General features: G+C 40.3%; 1 protein-coding gene across 1 annotated transcript; it reads right to left on the reverse strand.

Annotated features, from left to right (window-relative positions):
* Nucleotides 1-1209: 1209 nt before the first annotated feature.
* LOC116059961 (overexpressed in colon carcinoma 1 protein homolog) lies at nt 1210-9569 on the reverse strand. Its single transcript, XM_031313228.2, has 6 exons — nt 9344-9569; nt 8543-8567; nt 8295-8330; nt 8103-8179; nt 6978-7051; nt 1210-1708 (listed from the first exon to the last, which is right to left on the reverse strand). The coding sequence occupies exons 1-5, from the start codon at nt 9396-9398 to the stop codon at nt 6996-6998; spliced, it is 249 nt and encodes an 82-aa protein (XP_031169088.1). The 5' UTR covers nt 9399-9569; the 3' UTR covers nt 1210-1708; nt 6978-6995.
* Between the last annotated feature and the right edge of the window lie 3357 nt (nt 9570-12926).

A 12926-nucleotide genomic window follows, 5' to 3' on the forward strand; every position in this document is an offset into this window, starting at 1 on the left:
TTTTTCAAGCTTTTTCCGACATTTTTGTAACTTTTTTCAATGTACTTTTTTTTCATTTGTTTTTTTTCAAATCCCATAAAATTGAATTAAACACCCAAATTCAATGAAAGCAGTGAACTGATCCTTTATTTTATTGGGAAGAGCATTGGATGGAACCATCCCTGTTATTTTTTTGTTTTGACAGTTTGGTTAAAGAAAACCCACAAATGGGTCAAATTTGACCCGAGGACAACAGAAGGGTTAAGCACTTTGTAAACTTCCAGAAAAATGTTCTCTAACTAATGTTTCTTTCTATTATAATCAAGCAAATATCGTTCACATAGTTCTACAAACTTTAAATCCATCTTTTGGACATCCTGCAGCTGTTTTGCTTGGATGAAAGTTGCATATAACCTAAAGGAGAGCTTAAAACATAAGGTCTGACTTATTCCTTTGTTATTGTCAACAAATCTTACAAAACCAAGAAGAAATAAAAGAAAAGGTTAATCACAAAAAAAAAGACCAAAACCAACAACAAAACAAAACATCATAGTCCGTCCCTCAATACTTTCTGACTTCCCTACTCTGTCTGTAACCTGACGCGCCAGATGGTTTGTTAACACAGAACCATCTGAGAAACCGTTGTTGGAAGTTGTTTTGAAAATGGCAGGCACTTTCAAAATAATACCTGGCTGAACCAGCTGTCTATCACGTCCACCATTGTTCTTTTGAACGAACAGTCGCAGAAATCACACACATAAAACACACTCATGGTTCGGTTCGCTGCTGTTTGGACACAAACGCATTACTTGAAGCCTGACAAGATTTTTGTGTGATATGTGACCTCGTGATATCTTGAGAATCCAGCTGCCGTGCAAGGTAACTCTGCCTGTAGATCTCAGCTCCAAGCTACTTCACTACTGAATATTTAAAAAAACTGTTCACAAGTATAAAGTTTTATTTAAAAAACTAAATAAAAAAAGGCATGATTTAGCCTTTTTTTATTTAGTTTTTTTCTGACCCAGCTGGTCATTTAACTTTTATCAAACAAAGAAGGAAAATAGTGCATTTGTTGGGTACTATTTTCAGCGGCAAATTAATCCACATTTGGTATTTGTGGCAGCCAGTATTTGGAAAAAATAAATACAGTATATGTGTTCATGGTGATGAAGGCACTTGTCACCCAGTGCAACAGTGTGGCTCACTGATGTGTGTTTAATAGTTTTTAGACAACAATGGAGCTCTATGATACAGAGGAAGAAGATAAATCAGGCCTTGGATACACACTGACAGTTGTTGGTTTTGGTCTTTTTATGGGTTTTATTGACTGAATATCACAGGACCTTTCCTTCAATATATTTTACATGTAATCGCACAAGATATTCGGAGCTTAAATTAATACTACTGTACTTACTCTCAACAAGGAGAGCTACCACAGCTTCCATTAAAAAACCTGCACCTGCAATGCAAACTATCACTGTTTTTTAAGAGTTCAGGTTGACATCTGCTCCCATAAAATCACAAACATCTTTAGCCAGTTTGTTTGACACAACAGGCTCCACAGCCAGTTTATCCAGATGGAGCTGATCCCATTAAAGTCCTCACAGAGGACGCTGGGAGAGAAGATTAGCTCGCCGGGTGCTGCTGTTTCCCATTCGAGACTTGGTAAGTTCCTGATGACAAACACTTTCTTCTTCTTTCTTTCTTCTGTATCATTCGTCTGTTGCACCTTTCAGTTCACAGAGAGGCATAAAAAACAACATGATTAATTTCAAGGGATTTATTTAACTGGTAAAACAACTGAAACATAAGCACATTAAAGCACAGTGTCAGTACATAAGTATTTTAATGACTGCATGCTTTTATAGACACAATGAACAAAACCCAAAGAGGGTTAGCAATGTTGAATAAATATACTGTTTAATTACAGTTGCTGTAATGATCTCATGTTACTTTTAAATTGCAATGAGCTTTTGTTCTTATAAGATACGTTAAGATAAGATAGAATTTGTTGCAGTACAAAGTAAGAAAGAGTGAAAATATATATAGTGACAATAAAAACTATAACGATTAAGGTGCAAAAACCAAACCAAATGTACACAATGCCAGAAATGGCAACTGCTAACGGTAAGGGTCATACAAATAAACATGGCTTAATCTTCTTAAATACAAATACAAAATAAGTGATGGAATTACTTATAAGCTATTAGGAAATAGAAAACTTTAAAGCCTAAAACAAGCAAAAACACAGGTGTGGTCCTTTAAGATAGTAGTTGTGGCAATGTAGGTCTATTGCTTTAGTCCTCCACTTTGGTCCAGACTATAATAGCTCAGAAACTATTGGATTGCCATGAAATTTGTTTCAGATAGTCATGTTCTCCAGAAGATTACACCCACTGACTTTATATAACCCCTGACTTTTAGACAAATATCTGCAAAACAAACATTCCCATGAGCCTCAGCTTTTCTTTGTATTTACTCTCTGAAGTCTGACTCTCGGCTACTCTAAATGTGTTTTTCCTAGTTTCTACTGTCAGTATTGTATAAAAGTCAACTTGCAGAGATCACTGATTTTGAACTGGTGAGGATTGAAATTTGCACCACGCCCTGCATACCCAGACCTCTGATTGACTGTTTACATCCCGTAAACACTCCCACAAGCACACTGACCAGACACACTCTCCCAAAGTCAATAATCAGAGATACAGCGCTATACGCCCCTCTGTGCTCCCTTCAGAGCAATCACCCATTCATAATCCCATAACCACCGTGTCTGTCCCCCGACTGAGACCGTTTAAACCAAACACTAATAAAAGAGGTGCTATACTAAACAACCTAATTGGAATTAAAACAACCACTGCAACGACAGAACAGAATAGGAAAATCAAATGTGGGCTATTAAATATTAGATCTCTGTCATCGAAAGCATTATTGGTAAACGAATTGATATCAGATAACCACATTGATTTATTCTGCCTCACCGAAACCTGGCTGGGCCATGACGAATATGTTAGTTTAAACGAAGCCACTCCTCCCAGTCATAATAATACCCAAATTCCACGAGGCTCAGGCCGAGGAGGGGGAGTTGCAGCCATATTTGACTCGAGCCTGTTAATTAATCCTAAACCTAAACTAAATTATAACTCGTTTGAAAGCCTTGTTCTTAATCTTCAACACCCAACATGGAAAACAGTACAGCCAATTATATTCGTTGTTGTTTACCGAGCACCAGGTCCATATTCTGAGTTTTTATCTGAATTCTCAGAGTTTTTATCATGCGTAGTCCTTCAATCAGACAAAGTACTTATTGTAGGTGATTTTAATATCCATGTGGACATTGAGAGCAATAGCCTTAGTACTGCTTTCAATTCCCTGATAGATTCTATTGGTTTCAGTCAGAGGGTGCATAAGGCCACGCACTGTTTTAACCACACCCTCGACCTTGTGCTAGAATATGGCATCAAAATTGACGATTTAATAGTATTTCCGCAGAATCCTTTATTATCAGACCATTTTTTAATAACTTTCGAATTCCTACTACCAGACTATACGAAATTAAATAAAAGTTTCTACACTAGATGCTTATCTGACAGTGCTATAGCTAAATTTAAGGAAGCTATTCCAACAGCACTTAACTCAATGTCATGCCTTAATATAACAGAGGACTGTTACGTTAACTCTAGTCCCTCCCAACTTGATAACTTTGTAGACGCTGCTACGGCCTGCCTACGGACTACTTTAGACTCGGTTGCTCCTCTCAAAAAGAAGATGATGAAGGAAAGGAAACTAGCACCTTGGTATAACTCCCAAACTCGCAAATTAAAACAAATCTCACGAAAACTTGAAAGTAAATGGCGTTCCACCAAACTGGAAGAATCTCGTGTGGATTGGCAAGATAGTCTAAAAAATTATAGGAGGGCCCTCAGAAATGCCAGATCAGACTATTACTCAACACTAATAGAAGAAAATAAGAACAACCCAAGGTTTCTTTTCAGCACTGTAGCCAGGCTGACAGATAGTCACAGCTCTATTGAGCCATCTATTCCTATAGCTCTGAGCAGTGATGACTTCATGACCTTTTTTAATGATAAAATTATAACAATTAGAGAAAAAATTCATCACCTTCTGCCCACAGCTTCCAACGACTCACCATTGGGCGCAGGAGGGCTAGAGAGAACGATAAGACCCGATACTTATTTAGACGGCTTTTATCCTTTAGACCTCCAACAATTAATGTTAAGGGTCTCTTCAGCTAAGCCAACTACCTGTCTCTTAGACCCCATTCCAACGAAGCTACTTAAAGAAGCACTACCTGTGGTCAACACCACATTACTAGATACGATCAATATGTCCTTATTAACGGGTCACGTACCGCAGTCTTTTAAAGTAGCTGTGATAAAACCTATTCTGAAAAAACCCACCCTCGACCCTGAGGTCTTAGCCAACTATAGACCTATATCTAACCTCCCGTTTCTCTCCAAAATCCTTGAGAAGGTAGTCGCTAATCAATTGTGTGACTTTCTGCATAGAAATAGTCTATTTGAAGACTTTCAGTCAGGATTTAGAATGCATCATAGCACAGAGACGGCACTGGTGAAAATCACTAACGACCTTCTAACTGCTGCTGACAAAGGACTTGTCTCCGTACTTGTCTTATTAGATCTTAGTGCTGCATTCGACACTATTGACCATACCATCCTCTTACAGAGACTGGAACATTTAGTTGGCATTAAAGGAATCGCACTAAGCTGGTTTAAGTCCTATTTTTCTGAGCGATCCCAATTTGTTAATATTAACGATAAACCATCCAAATACGCTAAAGTTAGCCATGGCGTTCCTCAAGGCTCAGTGCTTGGACCAATTCTATTCTCTTTATATATGCTTCCTCTAGGCAATATTATTAGGAAACACTCAATTAACTTTCACTGTTACGCAGACGACACCCAATTATATCTGTCAATCAAGCCAGACGAAAGCGGTCAGTTAGCTAAACTTCAAGCGTGCATTAAAGATATAAAATCCTGGATGACCCACAATTTTCTGATGTTGAACTCAAACAAAACGGAAGTTATTGTGCTGGGACCCAAGCACCACCGAACTTCATTATCTAAATATATAGCTACCCTAGATGGTATTGCCCTGGCCTCCAGCACTACTGTCAGAAATCTAGGAGTCATTTTTGACCAGGATCTATCCTTTAACGCCCACTTAAAACAAACCTCAAGAACAGCCTTTTTCCATCTTCGTAACATTGCCAAAATCAGGAACATCCTGTCTCAAAACGATGCTGAAAAACTAGTCCATGCATTCGTAACTTCCCGGCTGGACTACTGTAATTCTTTACTATCAGGCTGCTCAAATAAGTCCCTCAAGACCCTCCAGCTGATCCAGAATGCTGCAGCACGTGTTCTGACAAGAACTAACAAAAGAGATCACATTTCTCCTGTATTAGCTTCTCTGCATTGGCTTCCTGTAAAATCCAGGATTGAATTTAAAATCCTTCTCCTGACCTACAAAGCACTAAATGGTCAAGCACCATCATACATAGAAGAGCTTTTAGTACCTTATTGTCCCACTAGAGCACTACGCTCCCAGAACTCAGAGCTACTTGTGGTTCCTAGAGTCTCTAAAAGTAGAATGGGAGCCAGAGCCTTCAGCTACCAGGCTCCTCTCCTGTGGAACCAGCTCCCAACTTGGGTTCGGGGGGCTGACACCGTCGCCACATTTAAGAATAAACTGAAAACCATCATCTTTGATAAAGCTTATAGTTAGGGAGTGAGGAGTTGCAGCATAGTAGAGTAGAGTAGAGGGAGGCAGGAAGTACAAGCCCGTTCCGGCAGGGGAGAGTACGAGCCCGGTCCAGGGCCCCTCTCTTTAGCCTGCCTCTCTTAGTTATACTATTATAACTCTAGACTGCTGTGGGAAGCTCCTTCCAAGGACACAATGAGCCGCTCCCTCTTCTCTTTTCACTTGTCTCCTTTTGTGTGCATCTTAGTCCCAGAAATGCCTGTTACTAACCTATCTCTGGGGAGTTTTCTCCCCGGAGTCCCTTTGCTTCTTCTTCACCCAGAACATCGCCTTGGAATTGGGTGGCACCTACACCGGGGTCCTGGGTGCAGCTGACGCTATGGACTTACTACACCCTGCTACGCTCTGCGTTTCCCCGCAGTGTCCGACTGCGTCCTGCCGCGTCCAACCGCGTCCACCCAGGCTGCTGTGCCACACTACACCCCGTAACGCCCTGCTGTGCCCTACTATGACATGAACTACTATGACTACCATTGTGATCACTGCTTCACTATCTTTATTATGACTATTATTGCCACCATTCACCACTCCCCCAACTGGTGCCGTCAGACACCGCCTACCAAGAGTCTGGGTCTGTCCGAGGTTTCTTCCTAACAAAAAAGGGAGTTTTTCCTTGCCACTGTCGCAATAGCTACTGCTAATGCTTGCTCTTGAGGCAACCACTGTAATAGTTGGGGCTTCGTAAAGTACAGAGTTTGGTCTAGACCTACTCTATCTGTAAAGTGTCTCGAGATAACTCTTGTTATGATTTGATACTATAAATAAAATTGAATTGAATTGAATTGATTGAGCTGAGACGTCATTTCCTCATCATTTTATGGGAATGATGGACAGAACTACTGAAAACAAACTCATTCAGTTTACTTTATTTCAGCAGGATAATCCACTCAGTGTTAACGCTGCTTACCAGGTACTTATATTAAAAACATAATTTTCCTTTACCTGTGAGGAGGTATGAGATATATTATGATGACAAACGCAAGTTTCTAGTGTCTGCAAGTTGATATTCACACAATGCTGACATTAAACTTACCGGTAAATAAGCTTTTAAGCAATGAAGTAAAGAGCAGGTGAAATAAAGATAATAAGCAAAAACACAGTTATGGTCCTTTAACCACTGACATTGAAGCTCTCAGGCAGTGAGAAACTGGAGGAGGTCGACACACACACACACACACACACACACACACCTTGGCTCTTCATTAAAATCAGAGTCCGTCCCCCCACAGCGGCCTCCTGAGGGACAACAAGTCTCTCTCATGCTCTGTGGAGGACAGTTTAATTAATTAACACACACACCAAATATTAAATGAAATACATGTTTAGCACTAACAAAATATAAAACACATATACAGCACTTGCTTGTATAGATATACACACACATGTAAGGGTCAAGATCAAGAAAACAATTGACATGCAGACTCTGAAGTGATCATCAGTGTTTTCTCTCTCCCATGCTCTCATGGCCCTGGAGACTCAACAGGAAATTGAGTGTGTGTGTGTGTGTGTGTGTGTGTGTGTGTGTGTGTGTGTGTGTGTGTGTGTGACCCAAATTTAGATAAAAAAAATCAATGCTAGTTTCTTGTTTTTGTGTGTCTTTTTGGGAAGTTTTCAAACCTATAGTTAGTTTGCTCTGGTCTAAATCGGGGGAAAAGTTGGTAGACTTGATTTGGTTTTTGTCATACAGAAAAACATTCAAGGGATCTAGCGAGAAAAGCAAACAGAGGATAGGAAAGTCCTGAAGAAGATCCTATGTACCTAAATATCAAGTATCTATTTACTTTGTTGCTAGTTCAGGTCGGACTTTGAGTATGCTAGCAACTGTTGATTTTGCCGTTTCGCCCATCTGCATCCCAGTATGCAAACCTGGCACCTGGCACCTGGCTATGGGAGCAGCTCCGCTAAAACCTGCCTCGTAGCGGGGTCAGATTGAGGTCGGATCACGTAAAACTGCATTTAATTAGCTTAACTTTTTTTGCAAAATCTGGTTTGTGTTTGCTTTGTTTTGATTTGGAAAAAGATCTCTCGCCTTGTTTTTCTATAACAGGTGTTAATTAATTTTCTTAAATCACTTGCATGTGTCATTTAAGAACAAATGTGGTCGTACGAGAGTGGTTCTTGCATGGGGCCCAATAACACTTTGCTCTTGCTGAGCAGTAGAGAAGGCTTTTCATTGTTATTTTGACTCTATGAAGGACTTTGTATTTTGAATTTAGCTTGTTGTGGTTCTTCTTATGTTCTTCGATCTGTGTGTGTGTGTGTGTGTGTGTGTGTGTGTGTGTGTGTGTGTGTGTGTGTGTGTGTGTGTGTGTTACCTCTGAGTGATCCTAACTGTACTTGAGGAATGTTGCTCAGGTCTGCAGGAAAACCCACATACACACCTCCATAGTTCCTTTATACACAACACAAACAATATGTGTTAAGTAAGTGTAAATGTAAAATGATTTTATATAAGTAATTGATATAGATATAGAGATATTACATATTTTCCGAATTGAATGACTCACTGCCATTTGTCATCTCCTGGCACAGACTCTTCTGATCTGTCAACACACACACACACACACACACACACACACACACACACACACACACACACAGATGTTAAAACATGTCTGTGTTGTTTGACCTTTCTTTGATGTTTTTCTGTTTACGTAGAACTTTTAATGTGTGTGTGTGTGTGTGTGTGTGTGTGTGTGTGTGTGTGTGTGTGTGTCTTTTCATGAAAGAGGTAAAAGTTGTAAAATGAACTTACACCTTTGATGAAGACTCAACACGACCTGAGGTCACAAACAGACAGATAAATGAATAGTTGACAATTTCTCAGTTAAATTAATAATCTGTAACATTTACATTTGCACACATTTCTTTGCTATCACCTATGACTACGGTAACGTAACAGAAATGCAACCTGCAGCAACAACAAGAAGTATGAAACAAAAGAAGCAATAAAAAAAACAAGTAGAAATTTAATTAGGTTAAAAAACAGTTACAAGTAGGCCAAACGGTAAAGAAAAGAGCAAATGGGGACATTAAACACCAACATTTTAAATACTGGAATGTATCATAAATCGTTCACATGTATGGAGCATCGTGTTCAGAGCACTGAAGTCGCACTTGTATCGGCTGATGGGCCTCAGCTGTTTCTAATCATTGGCTCATTTCACAGCTGCATGGACAGTAACTTCCAATCACATTCCTGCAGGTGTTTACAGAGCTGACATTATAACCTGACCCTGTCACAGCTCACTGCTCAGATTCAGATTTAATTTGTTTTAATTTAGGTAAACCATCCCCTAAAAGGTGGCGATTGTTAAGGATACAACATGAAACTGCAGAGTTCATCTCATCAGCTTACCTGCAATTTGTATGGTCAAAACAAATTACTGACAATGCTTTTAACAGCATTATATGACAATACACTTTTCTACAATAACTTAAATACAACTAAAAGAGAAAGAGACTTTAAATCAGTTTTATTATCTGTTATTATCTCTACTAGATAAACCAAATGTTCTTCTATTTCAGACACAAACGTCTTCTCAGTGTTTCTCACCTCCAGTGCTGCTGCTGCTGCTGTTGGTGGCTTGTGAGGAATTTCCACATCCCATCTCTCACCTGAGTCTGTAAAAGCACAGAAGAAGAGGAAGGAAAGAATAGATGAATGAGAGGAAGAAGCAGTAAAGAACAAGACATGTACCAAGAAATAAATAGGGAGCAGGTGCTTTCTGTCTTTCCTTTTTCTTTTCCTCTGTGTCTATCTACTGAACCTCTCAGCATGGAGGAAGGATTAAAATGACGGCAAGAAAAGAGGGGAGGGGAGAGAGAGAGAGAGAGAGAGAGAGAGAGAGAGAGAGAGAGAGAGAGAGAGAGAGAGAGAGAGAGAGAGAGAGAGAGAGAGATAGGGAGGAAACTGCTAGAAGCAGTGTGTTCACCCCTGCTGTTGAGAAAGTGTATGTGTTTTAATGTGTGTTTTAGCGTGTCCGCTGCTTTGAAATCTCTGCACAATTTGAAGGCAGTAGATCAAAGTCAGCTTGAATCAATTTAATTTCTGCCTGAATACAATAGTAGTGGACTTGAGTGGGATTAAGGGAGAGCAGAAGGGACAGTAAAATGTGGAAGTTCAGCTGGAAACACACCTGAAGAAAACCAACTTCTACCAACACACACACACACACACACACACACACACACACACACACATACATTTATGTCTTCACAGTCAGACATGAGCAACTAAGTAAATGCAGAGCTACTGTACTGTAAACTAGTCTCCAGATATTATTAGATGTATTTTTTTGTGTTTTTGTGTATTTAAAGTGTAATATAAGTGTTTACAAAATGGTGAACTTGAGGTAGCATTTCAAAGTGTTGCAGTGATGCAGTTACACGTCAAATAATTGAATGCATGGAGGGAGTTCCTGAAAATATTTTTTTCTAAAATATCAATAACAATCTACTGCAGTCTGGCACAAGAATGCAGTGTTTTGCACAAGTTCTCACGCGTGACTGCAGCGGAGCAGTTTGCACATAAAAGGGGAGGAAACTGAGGAAAACATCTAGGTGAAATGGTGGATGAATATGTGACAATATAAGTTTTCCGTTAACACACAACAGAAACACATGATATAAAATATTAATGTACAGCAATTTCTTTTTGTACACCTGCTAAAGGTATTACCATACTGCATGTGTGTGAGCAGCCGATGTCAGACCGTACTGACCCACAGGCAGGCTTTAAATGGTTTTATAATGAAACACAGTGTCTCCACATGTCCACAGGTCAGCTGACTGAGCAGATTACTGTGTGATGTAGAAACAGATGTATAAGGGGGGAAATGGAGGCTTCACTGATGCTAAAACGTTATAACATGCATTGTGTTAAATCATTCCTAAAACGACCTGGTTAGACTGTAAGGTCCCATGGCATGAAAATTTCACTTAATGAGGTTTTTTTTTAACATTAATATGAGTTCCCCCAGCCTGCCTATGGTCCCCCAGTGGCTAGAAATGGTGATAGGTGTAAACCGAGCCCTGGGTATCCTGCTCTGCCTTTGAGAAAATGAAAGCTCAGATGGGCCGATCTAGAATCTTCCCTTTATGACGTCATAAGGGGAAAGGTTACCTCCCCTTTCTCTGTGTTGCCCTCCCAGAGAATTTGGCCCACCCATGAGAAAGAGAGAGACATCATGGCTTGAAAACAAGCGAAGCATGGCAGTTGGTCAAGGCCACACCCCCACCCTCCACCTTGCCCCCCCCTCTCTCCTCCTCAATAGCATTTAAAGCTACAGACACAGAAATAGCACATCCTAAGTAAAGGTCTTTGTGGGACTGGCTCTAGTGGCTGTAATTCTGCACCAAGGCTGAATTTCGGAAAGAGACTTCAGATACAGTATTACCACTAAGGCCTTTAAATCCTTCATCATTCTCCGGTTGGTGGGATTGATGCTGTTGTTCATGAGCAGGTGTAGGAAGTCAGAGGTGGGAAACATAATTATCAAGCTCTGTGTAAAACCAACAACAACCAGATGCCTCCAGTGACATGTTTGTTTGATTTCTCACAACTATTAATTGTGGCATGCTGAAGCAGTTAACATTATCGCACTGGTGTGATGATTTATAAATAAACGTGCAGAAAATCTTCAACCAATTACAGACAATCTTGTGATGCTTTACATTCTAATCTTAACACTGGAAGTATCAGCTCCAAAAGCCCCAGACAGGAGAGCATCTTCTTTTCTGGTTAACTGACAAATAATGTGTTATTTGGATGAGTTTGGCCTCTTTCCAAGCACAATGACACCTTTAGGCTTAAAGCTGGTGTAGGCAGTTTCCTGGAAAAAGGAAAACAAATGCCAGAATTTGAAAATCCAGCCTCCTCCTGCAGCCTTTCCCTCTCTATCCTCAGCCCCTCCCCTAATACAGTACGAGTCATTTATTTCAATCATCTCCATCGTCATACTGATCCCGATGCCATTATATAGCTGCAATTCTATGAGAATGACCATCCTGTTTTCTTTGTAAAGCCCTTTGAGATGACAGACTGTGATTCGAGGCTCTAGCTCGCTACAGAAACATGAACTTGAATTAGCCGCAGCCGAGAGCTTTTGGCTACGGTTAGCAGAAGGCTAAACTATTAGCAACATTTTCTCTTTATCTCTGAAACGCTTTGCCGATATTGACACGTGTTTTATTGCGTTTGTTGTCAGACCTTCTCTAAGACTCTTTGTGAGAAGTCAGTCTTCCTTTATTGGGTTGCTTTGCAGTTTAGGCAGTTGTTGCCAATGCTGGAATAGCAACTTTTTCTGCAGGACTTTCGGCCATTGAATCATGGTTTCACCATCTTAAGGGACGTGCACGCACATTTGCATTTATAGAACAGCCAATAGAAGTGCCTTATTTTTGAAATGACCTGTGATTGGCCAAAGTCTCCCATCACGGGCTAGATTATCTAAAGCCTGAAAACAGAGAGGAGGTGCAGAAGTCTAGTTTTCTCTCAGACCACTCGAATTACAATATGCTGAAAGGTTATTATGGAATTTTTGACCCCCAAAAAACTGTCTAAACAGCTAGTCTCTAACTGTATGTTTTTGGTGCTGAGCAGGTAGTGTACAGCACAGTGGGTTTATAGAGCTTTAATGCTGCCTGCTGTGGCTGAAAACGACACCGAGTGGAGAGAGGGAATCATAACAGTAAAGTTGTGGGTCAGACAGCTAAACATTGACCTAAAACACTTCTAGATTTTCTTATAGCACCCAAGAGCATCCGCAAATTCCCCAAAATCCTTCTGGCCTTCCGTTGTTGATAAGGGGGTTTAGAGTAGCAGTAGCTCAGTCCGTATGGAGTTTGGTTGGGAACCGGAGGGTGGTAGGTCCCCGTACAGAGTGTTGCTCGGTAGCTGGAGAGGTGCCAGTTCACCTCCTGGGCACTGCCAAGGTGCCCTTGAGCAAGGCCCTCCCTCTGACATCTATCCATTAGTGTGAATAACATGTATAGGTCCTGAGCATGTGTGTGTGTGTGTGTATTTCAGGCCTGTGTGTAATGTGTGTGCAACTGTACTAACAGAGTGAAAAATGTGAATTTCGGGATAAATAAAGGCATTGTTATGGTTTCGTACTTTTCTGTTGTCTGTATTGTTT

The sequence above is a fragment of the Sander lucioperca genome, chromosome 20, assembly GCF_008315115.2.
Source record: "Sander lucioperca isolate FBNREF2018 chromosome 20, SLUC_FBN_1.2, whole genome shotgun sequence".
Taxonomy (NCBI): domain Eukaryota; kingdom Metazoa; phylum Chordata; class Actinopteri; order Perciformes; family Percidae; genus Sander; species Sander lucioperca.

Bases quoted from the DNA above. Each gene is read 5' to 3' on its own strand.
- LOC116059961 (XM_031313228.2), bottom strand. From the start codon at position 9,398: ATGGGATGTGGAAATTCCTCACAAGCCACCAACAGCAGCAGCAGCAGC. The intron at 8,568-9,343 runs GTGAGAAACACT...TTGTGACCTCAG, and splicing joins CAGCAGCAGCAGCACTGGAG to GTCGTGTTGAGTCTTCATCA. The intron at 7,052-8,102 runs GTAACACACACA...TGTCCTCCACAG, and splicing joins ACAGTTAGGATCACTCAGAG to AGCATGAGAGAGACTTGTTG.